This window comes from Idiotropiscis lumnitzeri, chromosome 13, assembly GCF_059441095.1.
Source record: "Idiotropiscis lumnitzeri isolate Australia: NSW breed Sydney's pygmy pipehorse chromosome 13, RoL_Ilum_1.0, whole genome shotgun sequence".
Lineage (NCBI taxonomy): Eukaryota > Metazoa > Chordata > Actinopteri > Syngnathiformes > Syngnathidae > Idiotropiscis > Idiotropiscis lumnitzeri.
The window spans coordinates 14,710,074-14,734,092 of NC_142403.1; the positions used below are offsets into that span (position 1 = coordinate 14,710,074).

The following is a 24,019-nucleotide window of genomic DNA, read 5'->3' on the forward strand; positions in this document are numbered from 1 at the left end:
GTGTACATGTTATACACATGGTGACGATGCTTTATGGGCCTGTCCATTTGAAATGTTTTACTGCCACCTTGTGGCATCTATAGGTAATTACAAAGCCAATTTCTGGGTTGGGGGAGGTGTGGTTTTGGCGCGTCATCAAATAGTTGCAGAATTTTGCTATTCACAGCTCTCCCCCATGAAGAGCGGGCTTCACTGTACCTCTAAATCAGGGGTGTCAAACTCCAGTCCTCGAGGGCCGGTGTCCTGCATGTTTTCCATCTCTCCCAGCTGCAACCCACCTGATTCAAATGAGCAGGATACTTATCAGGCTTCTTCAGAGCTTGCTGATGAGCTGATCATTTGAATCAGGTGGGTTGCAGCCGGGAGAGATTGAAAGCATGCAGGAAAGCGGCCCTCCAGGACTGGATCTTGACACCCCTGCTCTAAATAATGCTGATGGCAGATAAAGGAAAATAATGTTATAAATCAAGAGAATTCAAAGTCAAAATTTATGAATATTCCTATGTTATGTAGAACAAAAAAAAAATCACAGTTTTATATAAATAAGGAAAACTTTTACAAACATAAAAAAAAAATCTTTTTATGAGCATATGAGCATGAATAATTCAAGAATTGAGTAAGAAAAGTTTTAGAAAGATTTTTTAGATTTTTTTTTTTAAATATTAAACACTATTGCTTATATTCTCAAGCGTTATAGAATACTTTAAACTGGTAAATGTGGAAGAAAAACCAAGCCATGTGGTGACTAACCAGTACAATTTGTATGTAAAAAAAAAAAAGGAGGCTTCCACCTGACAACAAGTAAAAAAGATCATTTTATAAAAACAAGTCACAATTTTACTAACTTTAAGAGAATAAAATTACAATATTTTAAGAATTTAATAATTTTACAAGAATAATTTATTTTCGTACGACAAAGATAAATCGGGCGTAAAACTACGTGGCCTGCGTGAATGTGGAAAAATGAAAAACAGTACTTAATTCAGAACAGAATAAATAAAATGAATTTAAAAATAAGTTGGAAACAGAGATGAATTTGCGATGGTCAGTGTAGTGACGTCATCCTTAATGGAGTTGTCGAGCCGCTAATCGAGGACTGAAAAAGTTGCAAATGAATAAAAAGATCTCGCGGGTGAGTCACAGGCTTTGTCATGTGTTGCGTTTTTGTTTTTTTGGTTCCTCCTTGTCTGGAGGGATGAGCGGGATGCTGACTCACACGTCTGGAAAGGCATTGAGCAGTGAATAAATCCCACCTGGATGAGGTCCTGCCTCTCCTTCTCGCCCGCGCTGATGGCCTTCTTGATGCTGCGCAGCTCGTTGAAGATGGCCTGAGCCTCGTCCAGCTTGTAGTTGGTCTGACTGCACGACATCTTACGATCGATCCTGAATCAGGACAAAAAGAAAAAAAACTGTCAGTTATGTTGCAAGAAAACAAAATGCAATAAACTCAGAATATTGTTACAAAATAATTGTAACTTTTAAATTGGAAAATTATGAGTAATACGACCCAGACGGCTACAAAACAGTCACAATTTTATGAGTCGTAATATTACGTAAAAAAAAATAAAACGTAATGCGCAACAAAATCTAAATTGCAATACATGGAAAAAAAAATCATCCATAGAGAATAGAAGTGAAATGCTTATGCTAATATATAGAAAATATGACAAAACAGTGGCAATGCTTCCTGATTTTAAAGCCAGACGACTTTTGCGGCTCTCCCGTGGACCTCCTATTGTTTGGCTGCTTTTCAAATTCTCCTTTCAAAGGTTTCCTTACAACGTATACAGTGTCTACTCTGACGCACGCACGAACGCAACGCACGCGCCTTGTGCTTCAAAGTGTCTTTTCATCACTGAACTACAAAAAAAAAAAAAAAAAAAAAAAAACAGAACCAATCCGCCGCTGGAGCCCTGAGTTGAATCGGCTTAAGTTCTACAGTGTGGTTGCAAGGGAGGATGGGATGGGGGGTGGATGGTGGGGGTGGGGGCGGGGGGGAGTCGTAAGGGTGCCCTCCTCCAGCCCTGTCGCCGGGCCTGGCACGTGGCCGCCGCGCTCACCGCAGCCCGCTTCCTTCACGGCCCTTCAACAGCAGGTAGTGTTCAGCCAGCCACCAGGCAACAAGACCTGCTTTGTTCAGACCCCAAACTAACGCACACACACACTCAAGAAAAGCCGTGGAGTTTATATTCTTAAAAGGAGGAGGGGGGGAAAAGGCCCATACGGAAAAGAAAAAAAGAAAAACATACTACGGGAGTTAAGTTATACATTCCGTGAATGAAGTCATGATCCAAAAATGTCATATTGGGTGGAATTATGACCAATGTCTAATTATCTTGGGGGGCGGGGGGGTCATTTTAGGTAAATCAATTTCAGGAAAATTAAGTTATTAAGAAAAAAAAAAAAGAATAAAGTTACAATCATACAGAATAAAACCCACTCAAAAATCATCATAGAATGAAACAAATGTTACAAAAAATAATTTGTAATTCTATGTCAATTTACAACAACAAAATATTACAAAGTTAAGTCGGAGTTTCACAAGAATAGAGTCATAAAAAATAAATTAATAATTGTTAAAGAATACAATGAATTATTGCAAGAATGAAGTAATTTAATGGGAATAAATTGTAATATTAAACTTAAAAATGGATCTGAGGTTAATTTTTCAAGAATAATTAAAGTACAAAAAGTTAGACCAAAAATTTCATTGAAATTACACTATAATTATAATAATATTAATAAATATTAATTTTAGAATTTAAAAAAAGTCTCCTTTTGCAATAATGCTACGAAAATTAAGGTTGTATTATTACATAAAATAAAAATCACTTAACACAAGTATAAAGGCGTCATTTTATTATTTAAAAAAATGCAGTAAAAATTGTAATTTAAATGAAAAAAAGTTGTAACACTATAATTAAAAAAAAAAATCAAATCTTAATAAAGGCAAAAATACTTGCACTGAAAAAAAATATATATATTTTACAAGGCTCAAAAAAATGACCTTGCAATTTTAGCATATTAAACTGATGCCATTTTCAGGGGGTGGGCGAGTGTTTTGAGGGGCGCGTTCAAACAATGTACGTTATTTCCCTGCGCCAAACTAAATCCCTGGTGTGCAGAAACGGATAAAAGGCGCAATTGTGTGGGCTAGTGAGCGAAAAGTGTGCGTTTGATCTGATGGGACACAGCATGGACAGCATAGTGCCCACAACAGCCTGAGGTGGCCCCCAACTTTAAACAAACACACCCACGCCCACACACAATCAGCGAGCGTGTGTGTGAGTGTGTGCGTGTTGCATCTCCATGTTGTGCGCAATCATGGCAGGTTATTCTGGGAACGTGTGCAGTTGTGTACATCTGGCAGATAAGCGAGTCAGGAAGTGCTGAGGAATTTGCTCGCAGATATCTCGCTGTACTGTTTTTCAAACTGTGCGGCCCCCGCCACCCACCTCCCACCCTTCACTTCCTCTCTTTGGCTCCCTGCACTCTACTGGTGCATCCTCTTCCTGAGGTGGAGCAAACCAACCCCCCCCCCCACTCCCTTTTCCAGGGACCCTCCGCTTGCAGTTCCTAAAAGTACTTTTTTCCCCCCATCCTGTGGGAGGTGCAGCTTCACTTTCTCCTACAAATGTTCCCAAGACAAAAAGACAGTAGTGCTTTTCAAATCTATCATGACTCCAAGTGAACTGAATCGTCAAAATCAAATATATCCCATGATGCATTGCATCGATAGAAGACGAGAAAATTCTATTAATGAGGAATTTTTGATTTTCATAAAATACACTATGCTTGAAACAATAGAATGTCCAAAACACCGTTAGGCTCATAACATAATCGCTCAATTCCTTGAATACTTTCTGTTACCAAATCAATAAAAAAAAATTGAGATGTCTATAACTTCTTTTCAAACGGCACAAATGTACAGTTAAAAAAAAAAAAAGGGGGATTTTCTCAAAATTTGGGGTGCTCGGATTGACTTAAAGTGTGCTTTATGTGCTGTACACGCCTGTTGCTCAACCTAACCCAGTCATTGACCTCCGTGCTTTAAAATGGACGCGGCACTGTTTTTAATGAGTCCGGAACAGAGCGAGAGAGAGTGAAGGGGAAAGGGTGGTGGGGAAGAAGGGTGTTGACGAGGAAGGGTGGCGGTCACACTCACTCCTGCAGCGTCTCTACGCCCATTTCCTTGTACTGCAGCTCCTGCCTCACCTGGGCCAGCTCGTGCTTCAGTCGGGAAAGCTGCAGAGACCACAAGACAAAGATCACACATTAGACAACCGCTCGCCTCAAAGTGCACAGTCGCCACGATAAGAGCCACGGGCTGGATGCTACTTTTGTTTAGAGGTTATTATATAGATACAAATAATAGTTACAGAAATGTTAAAAAAAAAAAATCATTCGGATTTCTTTTGATAAATCAAAATTGCCAAATATGTAAGAAAATATCAAAACGGTAAAAAGTCGCAAAATAATAAAAATTCTAAACAAATCATTGATGAATGAAATGTGATTAAATAAATACATTTTAAAAATTGATTAGGTTAAAAAAAGTAAATATCATTGGATAAATATTTATAGTCTTAGTGATAAAAAATAAAAATACAACAAGATAAATAAATGAAAAAATAATTTATATATACACATATACATCCATACATACACACACACACAAACATTATTAATGACATTTATGCGAATTAATTTCACTGTAATGCCGCTTAGAAATAGAAATAGAAATAGAAATCCCTTTATTGTCATTGTACTCAAGTGTGCAACGAGATTAGAGGGCTCCCCTCTCCAGTGCAATACAACAATAATACAGACAAATATATAAATTAGATAAATAAAGAAGACAGTGCAATGGAATTCAGTACTGAATAGGGCATATAGAAACACATCACAATGCTGTTTTGCGAGGTTAGGGTGGTCTCGTGTGTGTGTGAGAGTTCAGTATGGAGATGGCTCTCGGAAAGAAACTGTTTCTCAGTCTATTGGTCCTTGATACGTTCCAAGACAAGAGAAAATCGGTGGAATGCTTTTGATGGCGCCACACGTCAACGTGACCGCCGTCCGTGTCATTTTGTTATTCGGCGGAACGTTTTGGTTTTTTTTTTTTTTGGGAGGGAGAGTGAAATGACTGGCGTCATGTGGATTGCACTATCCCATTGAGAGGGTGAAGGAGTTGGGAATTCATTCCACAATATGTTGTATACAAAATTAAATAAGCTGTACTGTCAGTATGGTACGTTAGAAACCATTAAAATACTTTGTGAATTGTAAATTAGAGTGGTGCTGAAGTGAATATAACATATGACATCCAGATTATTAAATTTAATGAAATACGGCAATTAGAGTTATAGTTGTATAGAACCTTAAATATGGCAGAATTGTTCTACTTTAAAGTTGTATAGAGCCTTAAATATTCGACGTTCTAGAATCCAAAAATTTGAGCCGACTGGCTTCGTTCTGACCCTTTGATGGTGAGCTTATCCGCGTTCTCAAGAAGCCCCGAGCCACAGTATCCTGTCGGGGCGACACCCCGGCCGCCCAGCTATCCGCGCCAACCCCCTCGGCCCTGGCGGCAGCCCATTGTTCTCCCATGATGATGACTCACCCGCTCTCGCCTACAAGCCACTTCCACTTTGATTTGGTCAGGGTCGTATTTCGCGCCTGAGGACGAGCCAGAGAGCGCTGTGGACACACAAAAGAGAGAATGAGTGAGAGAGCGCAGAGCAGGGGGTGAGTGGCGGCTTGCTGGGGGGTGCGCAATCTGAGGTGAAGATGTAACAAAAATACATGAAAAAAGTAGGGCGGAGGATCCGGTGTTCCGGATGTACTCTGACAGTCAACTTGGTGTGAAAAGGATACTAAGCGATCATGATCATTGTTCGGTCTAAACTTGCAATTGAGGTGCGAAGTAAAGCTGACGATTTTCCAGCTTCGGAGGTAGTATCAGAAGCCCTTTTCTTACCATACTGTGAAGTCGTCATTTTTTTTTTTTTAGCTTCCCCTTTTTGCATCTCACTGTTTTGCATAAAAGTCACCAACTCGTAATGAGGCGGACAAATCCCGCCGACTTACCGCTGCTTGCGACGGAGCGGCTGTCCTCCGAGAGCTCGTGGAAGAGCAACATTTCGCGCTGGGCCAGCTCCAGACGCTGTTGCTTGACGAGGTACATCTCCTTCTTGGCTCGGAGGGCCTCCTGCGCCACCACCAGGTACTCCTTCAACATGCGCTCCTGCTCCTGACGCCATTGCGTGCGCGGGTTCTCGATCTGCGTGGTCTCTGTGGGACGGCATAAACGATCCGCAATACTTGTTAGCGCGAAGGGAGCCCGAAATGGAGCAGTTGTTTGAAAAACAGGACGTTATTTAAATTCACTAGTTTGGTCCGAAGCATGCCGATAAATCGACAAAACTGATTATCATTGTTTTCCAACGTAAAAGCTTACGTATTAAGATTTTGATTCAACACGAAGACAAATCAGACTACTATCAAGGAGAAAAAGAAAAAATTTAGAATATATACTCTCGAAAAGCTGAAAATCTAAGCATATAGAAACATTTTCCATTTAAAAACGTAACTCAATTATCAAAAATAATTTGATTTGCTAATCGATTAGTTGTCGATTAATCGTTGCACCTCTAGTTCGCATCAAGCCAGCTAATTTTTGTTAGAGGAAATTGTATGGAATTTTGTATGGAATTCACTTTTGCAGTTGTCAGGCAGTTTAAAATGACAGAAATCTATGTTCATTTCCATCGGTAGCGTTTTGCATTTTATGATAAGAAGGGAAACCAAATGACAAAATGTTCGATTGAACATTATGGTGTTTGAATGTTCAATGTTGAATTTCTCTTTTTACGTGCCAGTTGTCCAATAAAATTGAACTGATGGTGACAAATTAAATAAAGATATTCACTGTACTGAGTGGTGGGAAGTACGCAGGAGGCGGAGTAACGCATGCCGACTCACTGTTGATGTGGTCGATGTAGTAAACCCCCACTTGCTGGTCATAGACCTCCTCCCAGCCAAGGGGCAGCTCATCTCCGACGCAGTCGGCGAAGGTCAGCGGCTTGGTGATTCTAAACACATGATGACATTGATTGGCACTTATCAGCAGCAACTCAATTTTATAGAAATGTTCTTTGACACTTCAGCACTGACGTAGACTTATGTTACCGGGAACCTCAGCGTATTTATTATTGTCACATAAATAAAAGTATTGCTTTGCCGCCATCTTGTCGGTCAAGGAACTATGCTGAATTAAGCTGAGGAGTTATCAATTTAATTAAAATTATTTAGATTTATTTAATTTTTAAGAAATGTTTGTTTCTAAAAATTTCTATAGGTGTATTTTATATTAAACTTTTATTTGCAATTAATTTTAAATGTATTATTATTTAATTTTTGGGGGGGGTAGTATCGATTCCAGGTATTGGCGGTGGGCAGATATTGGACGTGTTTTATGGTATCGAGTATGCATTGAGGAAATCGATACCGGTCACCGATACTTAAGGCAAAAAAAAAAAAGAAAAAAAAGAAAAGAAAATGAATCCTTCATGGCAGTCGTTGGCGTCAGTTTGACACGTCAGCGAAACTCACCATCGGCGTCAGAAAGAAAGGTCTTTGTTGACAAATATTTAAGTACTAGATACTCGGTATAGGTGCTCTATTCGGTGAGTACTCAAACAGTGTATACTCATACTGGTCTGAAAAAGTGTAACCGGACATGCCCAGCAATAAAATGACCCTAATGTGTCAGCAATATTTATTTATTTTTTTAATTTGAGTCATCCGGCTCATTCTAATCCACAGCGGTTGAACGAAGGCAACTAAACTCTTGTTTGTTGTGATTTTTTCCCCCCTTTCTTCATGTTTACTGAACGCGTTCAAATATGACTTCAACACTAGGAAACGACGTGGTGTGAATGGGCGCGTGTCAGCCACGTGATTGACAGGTGAAAGTGCACACACACCGACAACAAGGAGGCAAACACCTCATTTCAAGTGTTTGCCCAAGGTAAACACACTCAAGTCATGAGCGCGCGCACACACACACGCACACACGCGCGCGCGCGCGCACACGAGGGATGTCGGAGGAAGAAGAAAAGTGGCTCAATAATGGCGGCTTGTGGGCGTTTGTCCTGTTCTGTATATCTACACTTAAACTTTATTATTACAGTATTTTAATACGAATTATTTTAATTTTGCCTGAATTTATCAGACCCTCCATCCACCCACCAAAAAAAAAACAATTAATTAAGACTATGCAACAAGGAAAAGTTCCCCGTCTTTCTCATTCCAAGTTGAAACTGTTCAGCTGGTTCCGAACATCTCTGGAAGGATTTTCAACGGATTCCAAGACCCCCCCCCCTCCCCACATTCTCCCAATTCCACACTTGGCAGTAAAATTCCCAAATGAAGACATATTTTACACATTTACCTCCTCCTCCCATATTTCTTGACAGATTCAAAGCATTGCAACTTGAAGCACTTCCCATTCGACATTTCAACCATTTAATTAATTCCACAGCATTTGAGCGTTCTCATGCAATTGCATTCTCGTCTTCTTCTTCTTCTTCTTCTTCTTGTTGTTCAACGTCACTGTCTTGAGGGGGAAAAACATGTCCGCTCGCAGATTCTAATCACACCACATGTGAATGTTTGCTTTGTTCCACAGTCTTGTGACAGCGTGGTCACTTCTGCCTCGCAAACGCGCACACAGACACACACGCGCGCGCGCGTGCACGCGCGCGCACAAAGTAGCCACGCAGCAGAAAGAGTTGTCATAGTGACACAGTGACCGTGCACACGCGCCATTCAAGGTCCGTTAAAGCCAAATAATGACAATTAACAAATGAGTCATGAAATAATAGACATAAAATATAAACAGAATAAAAGACAAAAGAAAGATAAATTTGATATAAGAATACAAGCGCACATGTATTTTTTTTTTTAAAATATGCAATAAGTAAAATATGAATATCGTATTGTATGGTAAACATTCAAAATAAAGTAAGCAAATAATTAATGTAATAATGAAAAACAAAACAAAAACCAATTTATTTTACCCCAAATGTGACATCCATATTTCCCCAGCCAATAAAATCACGCTAAATACGGACAACTTGACCCAAAAAATGATATTCTTTTTTAATCAAAATATAAAAATCACAATAAAAACAAGCAATAAAATATGTAGGTACTGTATATATTTTTGATTACTTGAATTATTGATTCAAATAAACCTAAATACAATAACTTCATTAAAAATAAATATTTTTATATATTTTCATGAATGGAAATGATGAAACGAAAACAAATAAAATCAATAATCCCAATAGATATCGCTAAACACGTCTAAAATAAAATATTATTTAGCACAATTTCATGTACGGTTTTGCGGTCCAATATGATCATTTCAATAAATGGATTTATCGGACAATTTAGATTTCATAAAACAAGCCTGGACAATAAAATAAACTAATCCAAATCGTTTTTTCCCTCTAATACTCTAAATCACTAAACAGTAGTTGTATAACGTGTGTTGTTGTGTGTGTGCAGCATTCCGTGCACAGAATGCACATTGGAGTGGCGAAAAAGAGTTTTCTGAAATTAGCTGAGGCAGACTGACAAGCATGTCCAGCTGTAGACCGACGCTGCCGCACCTTCCCTGAAAAATATATTTAGTTGTCAAAAGACATTTGCTAATTCTAGAATAATCCGTCCCGGAGGATATTTCCATCCCGCGCCAGCCGCCTTTTGCCCGGCGACAGGGTGAGAAAGGCATGCGAAACTAGAGTCCAGGAACTCTTGAACATGCGGAATCTCCTCACTTTTTGTTCGAACACAAAAATAATCGCCAAATCGACATCTGCATTTTCCCATATTATCACGCGAATTAGCGACCCGGAAGCAGCGCCTGCTCCCATGCTCCTCCCCCAACGAAGGGCCTGCAAAAAGGCCACGAGAGGAGCAGGCCTCAAAATTCCATTGTGTGTTTAAAAAAGAAACGTGAAAACAACTTTCGGAGGAATGTCACTCACGCTCCGGCCACGTCTGAGGCGGTGGTGGTGCCGGATTTCAGAGCGCAGCTTAAAGCAGCTGATCTCCAGACGGAATCTGCTGGTGCCTTTATGTGTTAAATCCGATGGAAATAGGCCTCCTAAAAGTAGCGTTAGCGTCTGGACGGACGTGAGGGAGGGGATAAGGGATTGGGGGGGGGAGATGGGGGGGGCACTGCTCTTATTTGAGCGTAGTGTAAAGTATGGCAAAAAACGGCGGGTCAGAGTCACTTAGTTGTAGCGCTTCAGCTAACTAGTAAATATGACGAAATAATGATGAGGAAAAAAAATTACCTTTATAAAAAAAAAAAAAAAAAAAAAAAAAAAAAAAAGGGGGGGGGGGGTGTAATAAATAGTCAAATGAAATATATGCCGTGGGAGGGGCAGGACTATAAATTAAAAAGTATATAGTAATATTACAAACCCAAAATAATGGATAGAATTGGAATCAGGTTGAGCGCCCGAGTTGCAGAGCAGAGAAAAGTGTCGAGGAGACGACATAATTCTGCTTTTCAATAAGAATTGTGCACCAATGTGGAACAATGGAGGCCCTGACAGCTGGCAGAGTTTGGCATGTCCTGTTTAGGTTGCATTCTTCTGAGCGGAGCCCGTTCACGGGCGACGACGCCGAGCAACACTTGGGCTGCATCACCACTTGACCGCTCAAACCGTTTTGGGGCTCGCGCATTTCACAGCAGCTGGAGCTGTCACAAAGCGGTTTACATAATGTGTCATATAAATTAGCGGGAAATTAGAGCACAAATTAAAAGACAAAAAGATAAGATACCGGAAGAACAGCAGAACGGAGACAGTCTCATGTTGAGTCGAAAGCTAAAGAATAAAAATGAGTTTTAAAAGTAGACAGCGAGGGGTCTTGCATAATATTTACATTTAATGGGAGGTTATGTATTTATGTAAATCAAATTCATTTCCCCATACAAATAGAAACACAATTAATCCATCTCAGCCCTCAAAAAACTCAAATCATTTCAGTCGTTGATGGACCCAACGTCCGCTTCATGCTCCTTGCAAGTGTTTTCATTTTACTTTGTGCGCTGTTTCATGAAAAGCGGAATGTGCATCGGCAACTGTGGCATTGAATTTCTTTCATTTCACCTGAGCATGCAACTTGGAACTTGGGTGTAACATCAAACAAAGACAAAGCAAAATCTGTTTGGATGTGCAGCAGAGAGCGTGCATCTGCTCCTAGCGCCTTGCGAGTGTTTTCATTCTCCATTTACTCCACTCCGATGGCAACATATCTGAAGCTTCTCAGCCAAATTGTGGCTTGGTGACGCCTCCACGGCACATAATGAAAACACTGTGGGAAGCAAAATAAAAGCGGGGTTCAGCGCATGTGAATAACCACTGGCCGCCTGCGAACACAGCTCACCGTTTCCAGAATAATTGAATTTGGTGTGCTTTGTGCCCCAACATAATGGCTTCCCTTTGCCGGGCGTTGGGTTGCATAACAGAGCTAATAAAGGAGGCCCCGCCGGGATGGCCCATGGACACGTGGGAAATACAACCCCCTCCCGCCCCAACCACCCCACCCACTCACCGCTCTTCCCGCCCTCGACCGCTCCCCCCCTACGGCCGTTTCTGACGCTTTGTCTGAGGCCACGAGCGAGCGCAGCCCCCGAGCATTAGTGTTAGACATGCCGAGCATGACGCTCATTCCTCTGTAAGGAAAAAAAAAAAAAAGTCCCACGCAGGGGCGCGAGCCAGCAGTGGCATCACCGAGCTAATTGGGACCCTCAATGTTCTTTAAGACAAAGAAGGCCTCAGAAAACTACCGTTTTCATGAAAACACACTTCAGTCAATTGAGACAGAAAGTCAAAATGGAAAACGCGAACTGAGTTCACGTCACTGGTGAGTTTACAAATGGTATCTTTCTACGTGGCATTTTTATATTAGCTAGTAAATTGATTTTTTTTTTAATTATTAAAAAATATTTTTATCATCCAGCTCATTTTTATTGCCACATTTTGTGCATTTCTTTTTTTGACCCCACCAAAAATAAATAATAATAATAATAATTGTAAATTGCAAGCATCATATATATTTTAAATTAATTGGTCCAGTAATCTGTATTTTTTTTTATTTATTTTTTTTGGGGGGGGGCAAATATTGGCATGGGCTGCCAAAAATCAATATCGGTCGAGCCCTATTAATTATTGGATTATTATTATTCATTTTAAACACACGCAAATATTTAGAGTAACATTTTTATATAATCATTTGTTATATTCATTTTTATTTTTTATTGCATTTTGTTAACAAAAAATTACATATATATTTATCATTATGAGTATATGTGACATTATTTCCTTTATTTATAGTCGAGAAAATCCTATTTGTAATATTTATCTGATATTATTCATATTTATGCAATATCAAACATTTTACCAAAAATAAGAATTATACAATAATGTCGACACGCTTTATCTGAGGAATCTGTTTTGAAGTGGCTTAAATAGGCCTGGCGTTACGCAACCGCTACAAGATAAACACACCGAGGAATCGCATTGCTGTTTGGGAGGAATTGGTTTTTCGCACCTTGATGCAATTTTTCGCGACATGCCACGAGCTCACGCAAACATCCAGGCAACTAACGAGCGAGCGACTAAACGTCAAGTGTGGGCGGCCGCACCATGAATCACGACGGCCATTGACAATTATGCTTGGCCTTCAATGGCTCTTGTGTTTTTAGCCAGCAGGCCAGTCAGCAGACTCGCTGCCTCGCACTCATCAGGAGACCAATCCCAATGTCCTTTCTGAATAGTATTATAAAACTCGATTTACGGGTTTTTCGAGATACCAGCCATCGTTTGGATGATTTTTTTGGGGGGGGCTTTTGAGCAAAAACTTGCGCTGTATGGGTGGCAGAGAACACTTCTTGACAAGCAGCAGTTTGTCAGTGAGCAACTGTAAAAAAAAAAAAATGGCTTCAAGTTGTTTAAATGCAACTCCCAGTTGAACTTATCAAACTAAACATCAAAGATTCTGCCTCAAAGACAATCACATGGGGCCGTTTAGCTTAATGCTAACAAACAATGCAAAATGCCATAGATGGGCTTAACACCAATGGTGGAGAAACACATGTAGACAGGCAATATTATAATCCTCGCAGGTAGTCATGGGTCCATTACCCGGTTTGACGGTTTACCGACTCAAAGGAAATTGAAGAGAAAAGTTATTATTTACATTTTATGCAATTACGTTTTTTTAGTATATGTTATTGCAAAGTACGGTTTCAGTATTATAGAGCGCAATTTTCATTATTCGAAAACATTCAATTTTGAGAAGGGGATAGAACAGGTCAATTGATTTGCTACACGCATCAATTGAGCTATGATCTTGGAGCGAATTAAACTTAGTAAGTCAAGTCACCGCCATGTCGATACACACTTCTGATTGTATAGCGAGTGTCAAACGGCACTAACTGCAGGCGGGTACCAAAAGAATGTTTGGAATTTTCGCCATCCGTCCATTTTCTACAGCGCTTATCCTGTTTAGGATCACGGGGGGAAGCTGGAGTCTATCCCATCTGACTTAGCGTAAGAGGCGGGACACAAAACGCCGGACTGATGACCCGTCAATCATGGGACTCACACACACAAGCATTCACACTGACTCGCAACGGGTTTTGCTGCGAAGAGTAGAACTTTAACGGGGCTCGTCAATACAGATGTACATGTACATGCAAAAACACATCAAATATACACACACACACACACACACACACACACACACAGACAGACATTGCATCTTAAAAGGTGCAGAATTGCAAAAATATCTGCGCAGGGCTACGATTACACTCGTCTGCAAATTTGTACTCAAATTTCTCATCGGGGATTCAAGTCAACTTTTCTATTTTTTTTTTTGTAAAGTCATTTTTCCATAATAAAAACTCAAAGGGTGAACAACATATGCATGTGTTCAATTTTGTGCGTGATTTATTGTAGCGTCAGCATGGGCTTGCGACAGGCGGCAATCCTTTGGTGGAGGAAATCTATGAATCAGCCACGTGACCCCCACAAAAAAATGCTACAAATATTGAGAAAATAAATGAATAAATAATCAAACATCAGATCATATTTGCTAAGAAACCTTGCTTTTTTTTTTTAACGATGGCAGCACAGGGTGTCCCTGGAGTGAACGAGATTGTCATGTCATATCGTTTGGATACGTTCAATGGCGTCATTCATTAGTAAATTATGACATGACAACCGATCACTGATTTTGCATAAAATGCAAAATATGCCGATTTGATCCAGCCGATTTGTGAAAAGTCTTGTACGTATGCAAATAGTTAACTTTCTGGAGTGCCCGGAATTAAACAACCAAGGAAACAGTTTATTTGCCTTCTAACAGTGGGGGGCTAACTTGCGTAATAGTGCGAGAACCATCTGGGATTATGTCGCCTCAAGATTGAAAGTTTGAATGTTCTTTAATAATTGAAAAAGCTTGGTTAAGTATATTTGAGTAAGTCCGGTCATTGCTTTGCTTTCGTGCAGAAGGAACTGGTCAGCCACAAAGATAAGTTTAGATCGATTCATTTCTACCGCAAAACATCTAGACAACTCGTTTGATTTATTTGATTGCATCATTCATGGCTTTAGGACCTTTGAAAAAGAGTGTAGGAAGACGATGTACCCACTGTCTGTTTGCCTTTGTGAAGTATTAAAGGTTGGTCAGGGGTCGATGTGAGTACAGACTTTGACGTTGACATTGGCAATGTGCAAGTGCACGTATCATTTTATTCAACGACAGCATAAACTAACAATTATTGAGCATATCAAATTAAAGTCTGAACATGATTTGTGGTTTTTAGGATGATTTTCATTCTCACTCATATTCACACCTTTGGACAAATTCGAGTCTTCATTGGCAGTGACATGGAAAGAAACATGAAAACTCCTGTTTTTTTTTTTTTATTCTGGGCAGAATGAAATCTATATTCTTTGTTTGATTAGTTAGACCCCTTGATCCTTTGTGTATTTCGACTAAGACCTTGAAAATGTGTTAATTTAAAAAAAAAAAGGAATAATGTCTTCTTTCAAATCCCCCTACTTAGAATTTCCAATCCATCCCTCTGAAAATGAGTGCTCGGTGAATTCCCAGTCCCCGGTGGAGGCGCGCATCCTCCCCGCGGCTTTTCCCAGCGGCCCAACTTTAGAAACATTCCTGGCATAGTTTTGCCTGGATTTCTGGGAGATGGAGTTTTCACTGGGCTCGCGCGCGCGCACACGCACACTTACAAAAGTGGCAATCATAAAACAGATTTGGTCAGATTGGAAATGATGTATTGGAAATAAAGCAGACAAAAAAGTTTAGGTGAGAGACGCAGAAATGCTGCAGGTCGTTGGAAGTCTCTCGCTCACGCACACACAAACACGCAAGCGCGGACACACACACACACGATGAGTGTGTAAAAGTGAATGGAAAACAACAACTATTTAAAAACATGTGAAATGACACTTTTAAGAAGTCAAGATAGGCAGCGGTGTGAGTGATGATGGGGGTTTTAAATTGCGTCAACTCGTCTCTTCGTTGAAGAAAAACGACCCTCAAAAAAAATCTTCCAAAGCATCATTCTGTCACTTCTTTTCAAATAAAATCTGTACAATGACGTATTCACGTCTCTTACCTATCCCTGGGATCTATCCACGAAGTTTGCCGTGTGTTGTGGTCGATGAAGAACACTCTTCCGTCGTAGTCTCGGGCTTCCTCCCATCCGGCGGGCAGCGGTAGCTCGGAGCTCTCTCGCCGCTTGCCGCCGCCTCCGCCCGGCCACGGCATCGCGGCTGGCCGCCGCCGCTGCTGAGCGGAGGGCTCCAGCCCCGTTGCTTCTTTCCTTCTTTCGTCGTCGTCGTTTGCTCTCACTCTGTCCCCGGACCGGCGAACCAATCGTTCCTCTTCACCGCATCGCGGCCCCACGGTAGAAAAGAGCAAAGTTGTCGGTTTAGAAAGAAGGAGCCGGCGGCGGTGGTGGTGGTGGTGCTCTCAGGGTGCTCGCGCCTCCATGTTGGCCTGCTCCCTCCGCCACCATGTTTCATTCCTCCGTGTCCTTATTCGGGCCCGGGGTAGATTTGCATAAACGGACGGACGTGCGGGGCGAGCTTGGCCCCTCTGTCCAATCCCCTCCTCTTGTCTGCCTCCTCCGTGTCCACTTTAAAACAGCCCCTCTTAAAAAAAAGTCAAGGAAAAAAAGTTTTTTTATTTTTTTTTTTGAAAAGTCGGTCACTCGACTTGATTTGGGCTAATCCCCCGCTAATGTTTCATTATTTCCACCAAAAGATGTTGGTTCGTGACATTAATCGCAGATAATGCCACTTAAATTGTCATTAAGTTGACTGTTTCGAATATTTACAGCAAGACTAATGTCAAGTCAAGCAAAGTTTGCCCAAAACAAACAAGTTTTCCCTCCAGCAAAAACTGAGGGCCTGAATCGTTTTGGTTATACATTGGCGCCATCTAAGGCACGATGTGAGTATTGCGCCCACCTCGGTTACTCCCGATAGAACGACGTCATGCGTTTTTTTTCTGTCATGGGATGACCAGGTGCTCAAAATGTTCAATAAAAAAAAAAAAAAGAATTACCAGGTGCTCATGTAGTCTTTTTTGCAGGTACATATCTGTGCCGCTGTAGTATTGTATTAAAATGTATTATAGTCGTAATGTAGGTAAAAAGATCACATTGTTTTGTTAAGTGACATTTCATTTATATTTTCAACCTAAAACATTTAAAACATTCATTATTAAATCGATTCATTATAATGATGATTAGTAATTTAATTCATTCATTGAGGCTAAGCCTTTTTTTCCGTTTTAGTTATTTTATTAGTTTGCATAATGAAAACGTTGGCATGACAGCATGCAATGAGAGATGACCTTTTCCTGGTCCACTTTGGTTTGTGTAGTGTGGTGTGTGGTGATTTATTTTATTTTATCTGTCAAACGCAAAAACAATTTGTTGAAAACATTTGCCGACATGGCGCCGTTCCAGCACTGCTTTTTGAACGGTGCCTCTCATAAACCAGCAAATGCTTCTATCTGCTGGTCGGAGTTAGACATTACACCTACCTTTTTGTTATTTTATTATTTCATACATTTGTTGTAATGTTGAGGTAAAAATGTTTTATTTTTCCTCATTCGTTTATATTATTTTTTATTTTCAGTACTTCAAATGTTAATAAAATGTTGACATAATCTAGGTTTTGACATTTCAATACAGTTGTTTTAAAATTGGCAGTTTAAAACAAAAAAAGTAGCAAATAAGATGGGACGACAGGAACAATCACATCGATTTTTTTTTTTTTGCAAAGCACTATTGCTGCCTGGAGTTTACAGTTCAGATATTAGTTCTCAAATGTAGGAAATAAAAGTATTAAATAGACAGAAAAAACACTCGAGTAGAGTACAAAAACGTAAAGTTGCAAAGTATTTGCACTTGGTTACTTCCCACCACTCGTGTGTGTGCGTGTGTTGTGTGTGACGTCACTGAAGTCAGCTGAGCATTTGTTCTCCACCTGAGGGGGAGTTTATCTCTGCATTTTTATCTCCTGCATGGTTTATGAGTGTGAGAGTGTGTGTGTGTGTGCGCATGTGTGTCACATCCCATCCATCTCACATCCGAACGGTGATCATCTACAGCCGCCTCCCACAGGCCACGTCGCGCCCATGTGACCACAACACAATAAGCCGCAGTGTTTGCAGTCTCGCGGTAATGTTACAAAGGCAGCAAGATTTGGATGTTTTCAGGGGGGAAAAAAAACACTTCATAAATCAAATAAAATTAGGAACGGTGTTTTCCTGTCCAATGAGAATCCTGCTGGTAATTTTGCAGACGCAGGCCGGCGGATCTATGCGAGGGAGGGCTGCGCCGCTGTGATTAATAGGCTGATTTAAAAATATATTGTAAAAGGAATGACTTTTTTTAGTCCTTTAACGCTGACAAAAATAATCTGAAAATTCAACCGCTTTACTTTGTACTACTTGTTTAACTTGAAAAGACAGCAGCAAAAACTCTGAATTTTTTTTTTTTGTAGGGGGTGGAGTGTTTGAATGTCATTATTTTTGCCTTATGTTGTGGCTTGTCAACTTGCGGTTTGGCAATTATTTTTAAAAAAATGTTTTTTTGTAACCTTCACCTTTAACATTCTTGCCTATAATTTTCTTTCCTATCTCCTAAAACAACGCTCTCCTTCGCTTCATCTGCGAGGCACACACTAAGTCACCAATCGGCACAGTCACGACTTGTCATTCTTTCACAAGTCAGCTGACTGATTTCAAGTTTGAAGACACCTGTCACGCTAACTACTATGGTAAAAAGAAATTACCTTATTTTTATTAGTGAGTTCTGTACTGAAGAGAGGAGTACTCAGAATTTAGTCCACATGTGAAGCCTTACTTTGACCAGAACCTCTTTGTACTTCTTGAAAACAGAATAGTGGTACTTTAGCTGCCTCTGTGGCCAAGTGACCGGCGCTGCTCCTGCTGCCCATTGGCACAGGAAACAGGGAGGGCGGCAGAGGGGAGGGCCATCCTCCCGCTCGCCTTCCTCCCTCCAGTAGAGGATGAGCTCTCCTCCGAGTGGCAGCACTTGGTGCCAGGAGCTCCCGGGCCCTCCAGCCTCTTAGCAAGCAGCTCTCGGTCAAGCCAATGGACGGGTGCGCCCGCGCCGTGGAGCTGCTGGGCATGCTGCTGTACGCTGGCGCCTGGCTGTGCGTCCTGGGGGCGGTCGTGACCCCGCGCTGGCTCAGCATGTCCACTTCCCTGCTGCCCGTGGAGAGCTACGAGCTGGGCCTGTGGGAGACCTGCGTGGTCCAGGACACGGGCGGCATGGAGTGCCGGGCCTATGACAGCTTGCTGGGCCTCTCGCCGGATCTCAAACTGGGCCGCGTGCTCACGTGCGCCTCTCTGGCAGTGGGTGCCCTGGGCTTCCTGGTGGCCATCCCCGGCCTGTCGCTGGTCAACGGCTGCGAGGAAGATGGCGCCAAGAGGACGTTGGGCACCACGGGCGGGGTGATGGGGATGCTCGCCGGGGTTCTGTGTTTGATCCCCGTGTCTTACGTGGCGCACGTCGCTGTGGTGCGCTTCTTCGACGACTCGCTGCCTGACGTGGTGCCGCGCTGGGAGTTTGGTGATGCTCTGTTCTGCGGGTGGGCAGGGGGCTTCCTCCTGGTGGTGGCCGGACTCCTCCTGGTGCTCGCCTCCCGCTCGGCCGGCAGAGAGCCACCCCCCGATGCCGGCCCGCAGAGGAGGTACCAGGTGATGAACACGGTACTGGCCCGGGCAGAGTACGTATGAACGCGGATCACTGGAAAACATCGGAATCAAGCAATAATCACTATTTTACACTTTTTAAATGTACATAGACATGTAGATACAAGAATAGAAGATGCTGTGTTTTGGTCCGGTATCAGTGGTATGTTTTCTCGGTGACGCTTGAATTAAAACTATATTGTGTCTGATAGTTTATGTGCTCTATGATCTTAATGAATCATGTGCCCAATTTTTTGGTACATTACATTTTTTCTGTAACAATGGAACTTTTTGCTCGGAGGCGCTGCAGCTCAAATATTCAACTTGTAAAATGAGCACTAAAACCGTATATTGTAGTATAATTTGTTTTGTGTGCAGAATGATCAAAATAAATGATACGAGAGTACACGTGTAAGTCATTTAAACACTGTTGGTTCTGGGCGGCGTCACACTAAAATTTTCAAATTGTGAAATGAGCAATAAAACTGTATATTGTACTATAGTTTGGCAATTTTTGTCCTGAATTTGTGTGATGTTTATTTTTAGGTTGCGCTTGAGCTAATACTGTGTATTCAGGGGTCTTCAATCCTGTTCCTCGAGGGCTGGTGTCCTGCTTATTTTTCTTTCTGCAACACACCTGATTCAAATGAACAGGATCGTTATCTAGCTTCTGCAGACATCGCTGGTTATCTGATCATTTGAATCAGACGTGTTGTAACAGGCAGAGATACAAAACAGGGAGAACAGCGGCCCGTGAGGAACAGGATTGAGGACCCTTGGTGGATCATATTATAGTTTATGTGCTGACGATAATAATTAAAAAAATATTGTCTTGCATTTCTGTGATTATTTTTTAATTTGCGCTAGAGCTAATGCGGTGTATTACAGGGTTCTTCGATACTGTTCCTCGAGGAAACCACATCATGGACACAAAAGTCATTTAAACATTCTTGGTCCTGTATCAATGGTTTGCTTTCCATGCGGCGCTTGAGCTAAAAATGTATGTTGTTGTATAATACAGTTTATCTGCTGTATGATAATCAAGAAACAAGGCACGCGTTCCTCTTGTCAGTCACTTGAACCCCGCCGTGTGTTTTGCAGTTGGTGGAAACGCAGCGTGAGGCTAATTCCATCGCATTTCCTGTTCGCCGGCCCAGCTAAGCTGCGTTTAATGAACGCCTTAATGGGCGACGCGCACTGTGAAGAATGCGGAGCAGGTCGCCCTCGAGGCTCCCCCACTTTCGCTTAATTACTTGACTTTGCCAAACGGCCGGAGAAAGCAACAGTCGCACAAACATCCTGGACATACAAAGCACAACATGTGGAGTTTGCTCTCATAAGAGGAGGCTAATTGAGCATTTCATAATGTTCGGCAACATAAGACGACAGGGGGCAGAAGACACGACTATATCGGTGATTTGAAGGGAAAAGATGACGAACCTTGTTCCCCCTCGCACCCCCCCCATAAAAAAATTCCACCGATAAGTCGAGTGGATGTCTTGAAAAGACGTCCAGAGATTGTAAAACTGCCGAATAATATCGTAGTCATTTCTCAAAGGACAGATGGAATATATTTTCTTCAAGATATGTATATAATGTTTGGTTGGGTTGTCGTTCTGGCAAAGCAAAACGGCTAGCATGCAAGCTAGCATCACCACTATAGCATGCTATCCAGTTCAGCGTCAAAAAGCGAAAAGAAAAGTCAATATTAGCCAGTTCCCCAATGCTCAAATAAACATATCAGATTAAAAAAAAATACAATTTACCTGCTGAAATGTAAATTACAGCCGGCGTTCGTCTCCCTTGGCACCCATTTAGCTCAAGTAGGATCTTTTCGACGAACATGAAACACACGTCACACATTTAAATGACTGTAGTAGAGAAGAAAACTAAAATCTTTCACGCTATTAAGCTTGTTCACTCAATGGCGTGCCTTCGTCAAAAGACACGGAAAGGTTTGTTCCTTACTGGAGTTTAGTACAAATAAATAATAATAAATGACATTCATTCCGTTACCATACGAGCGCATAGATGGAATCATGACATACCTGGGAAACAAACTCTCATCAATAGCTTTAATTTGAGATGTGACTTGGCCCGGTTTGTTACAAGTTTTGATTGGGTGATCAGAAAAAAAAAAATGTTCCAGCCAATTTTAACGAGCAACTTTAGTATTATGTACTTTCATTTACATCTTTAATTTTTTTTTATCACATCAGTAATTAGCTCTCGTTTCTGAACTCCTCTGCATTTATGATATTTGAAGTTGCAAAGTTTAGAGTAGAGCAGGCGTGGGCAAAGTACGGCCCGGGGGCCACATGCGGCCCGTTAAATGTTTTAATCCGGCCCGCCCAACTTGAAAAAGAATTAAATGAATAAACCTCGTTAATGTTTTATTTTCTAAATACTGTGGTGTGTCAAAGACAGATATTTTGTTGTAATGCTTTTGTTTTGCTTTTAAAATTAAATGTATTTTTTTTTCTCCGATGAGGTGAGGTTACAAAAACACTCCATCCATTTGCTCCTGGTCCGACCCCACTGTCAAATTTTAGAACCCATTGGGGGCCACCAATCAAAAAGTTTATTGGGCCATTTCTAATTTAAGGTAAATTAAAAAAGTAGCAGACGGTAGGACTTGAAGGGTATAATGTAACCACTAATGATCTCTATTAGAGCAGATTGGACACAAATGGACGTCTATTAGCAGGCTGAACATTTTACCTGCTGAGTTTTTGGGCAGTCGGGGGGAAAAACACACACGCACACACGAGATGATGTTTGGGATTATGAGACCCCCACAGAATCAGAAAATGGCCTCCCGCTTATGTGAACTGGAACACAAACAAATAAAAGCTGCTGGAAGAATGAAGTCTTAGAATCAGAAGTGGCAAAATACTCAAACTCTGTACTTAAGTAGAAGTATAGATTAAAAAAAATATATAAAAATATGGTTGACACGAGAAGTGCTGATTCAATACTGAAATTTACTTAACTGCTGATAAAACAAAGAAAGTGCAGATATACATAAAAAGGTCATGGAAAAAAAAAACCCTGCCTATAATGACGCCTTAAAAAGCAGAATGTTAAACCTTACATTATTATCAGGATCTTTTATCTTTGCCTGGACAGTAAAACAAGTCGTAAAAGATGCAAGATGAAAGATTTGATACGATAAATATCAGTTGGGGTTCAGAGAGCACTTTTTTTTTATCATCGTCGCAAATCTCACGGGCTTATTGCATAAAAGCCAAGTACATGTGAAAGATCGCATCATGCCGTACTGCTTAGACAACAATGCACAGGACACATATATAGAAATCTAATGTGGTTGCAAAAGTGTGCACACCCTAATATATCTGGGGGATATTCAGAATGAACCAATCACACGCATCTTATCTGAAGTGAGTTATGTCCCGTTCTTATGTTGGTTGCTTGCTTGCATTTAAGTGCGCAGGGTTACCCTGCTGATAAACAACACAGCGGATTAGATAAGAACGACAAGTCATGTCAGTCTTATCTGCAAATGGAGGAAAATGTGCGCCGGGAACGTTGTGCTCCTTCACTTTTTGGAATTTGTCTTACTCCAGCGCTCCGAGCGCCACTCGACTCGTGCTGCACTCTTGCGCCACTCGGGCTGGACTTGTGTTTCTGACGGCGGCTCAACAGCCTTTTGTTTGTCCCGAGTGGGCCGCGCGGCTTTCTTTTCTTCTCTTCTCTGGCTGGCTGGTGGTCCCCTCTCCAAAAGCTCACGTGTTAGCCTCCTACATCCAAGTTCACATTGTCAAACCGACCCACCAACACGCCTCATACATCACAGCATCCATTTTGCATCTTGTGTGCTCGTCTAGCGACACGATCACAAGAGTGCATTTGGTACGTCGCAGTTGTGCTATTTGACGAGTGGTGTTTTGATACTGCAAGGTTACATGGCACTTAATCGCTCCTTTCCAAAAATTGTCTTCACAATAATATGTTTCAGTTTAAACACACCATTCTGATAAATGTTTGTGGAATATGAATTAAGCAGGAAAAATAAATCACTAATTTCAATCCATTTTAGAAGCTGCCATTTTGTCTTGTACTGCCACTTGGTGCTCAGGTAACGACCGTCGTGGCTCACCTGCTTTCTGCGTTTGGTCATGTGATATTTAACCTCTCACTGTGATGTCATTTTCAGTCGACAGCAAGTTGCAATACAATGCAATATGGCCGCCCTGAGATCACGGACTTTCAGTACATAATGATGCAGACGAATCTTGGAGCAGCACTCCGAGATATACCTGAACTCATTCGCTGCCATTGACGGCTAAAGACGTCAAAGATCCTTTTTTTTTTTTTTTTTTTTACTTGGCCGGTAGTGAATGTGTAGGATTTTTAACGACAAAATCGTACAACACACTTAATGCTCTGCGAGCATGAGGCATTGTCAGTCCATCATGAATACTGTAAATCTGTGCCTGAGATGAGAATGGGTGGATTTATTTTTTTTTTTTTGCTTAATTCATATTCCACAAAGGCAATATTAATCAGAATACTGTGTTGAGACTGGTACATAGAATTTAATGTAAAGAACATTTTTGACTTGACTTCACCTTTAAGAGCCGAATTAATTTTTGCACATTTGTATTCCCATGAAACGTTTTCCAGCGTAGAGAATTCCTGTCAAGGTCTGGTC

General features: G+C 41.2%; 2 protein-coding genes across 2 annotated transcripts in view; one reads left to right on the forward strand and one right to left on the reverse strand.

The window, feature by feature from the left end:
• wwc3 (WWC family member 3) overlaps nt 1-16,471 on the reverse strand; it is a 24,480-nt gene extending 8,009 nt beyond the window's left edge. The window contains exons 1-6 of the mRNA XM_088314119.1: nt 15,728-16,471; nt 6,982-7,091; nt 6,088-6,291; nt 5,621-5,697; nt 4,166-4,245; nt 1,254-1,383 (exon numbers count right to left, since the gene is read on the reverse strand). Of these exons, the coding sequence (XP_088170245.1) occupies nt 1,254-1,383; nt 4,166-4,245; nt 5,621-5,697; nt 6,088-6,291; nt 6,982-7,091; nt 15,728-15,879 (753 nt within the window). The 5' untranslated portion in view covers nt 15,880-16,471. The remainder of the gene's footprint in view (nt 1-1,253; nt 1,384-4,165; nt 4,246-5,620; nt 5,698-6,087; nt 6,292-6,981; nt 7,092-15,727) is intronic.
• Nucleotides 16,472-18,664: 2,193 nt separating this feature from the next.
• LOC148324615 (claudin-24-like) lies at nt 18,665-19,750 on the forward strand. Its single transcript, XM_088314123.1, has one exon. It carries the CDS (start codon nt 18,742-18,744, stop codon nt 19,387-19,389), a length of 648 nt encoding a protein of 215 aa, XP_088170249.1. The 5' UTR covers nt 18,665-18,741; the 3' UTR covers nt 19,390-19,750.
• The last annotated feature ends 4,269 nt before the right edge of the window (nt 19,751-24,019 follow it).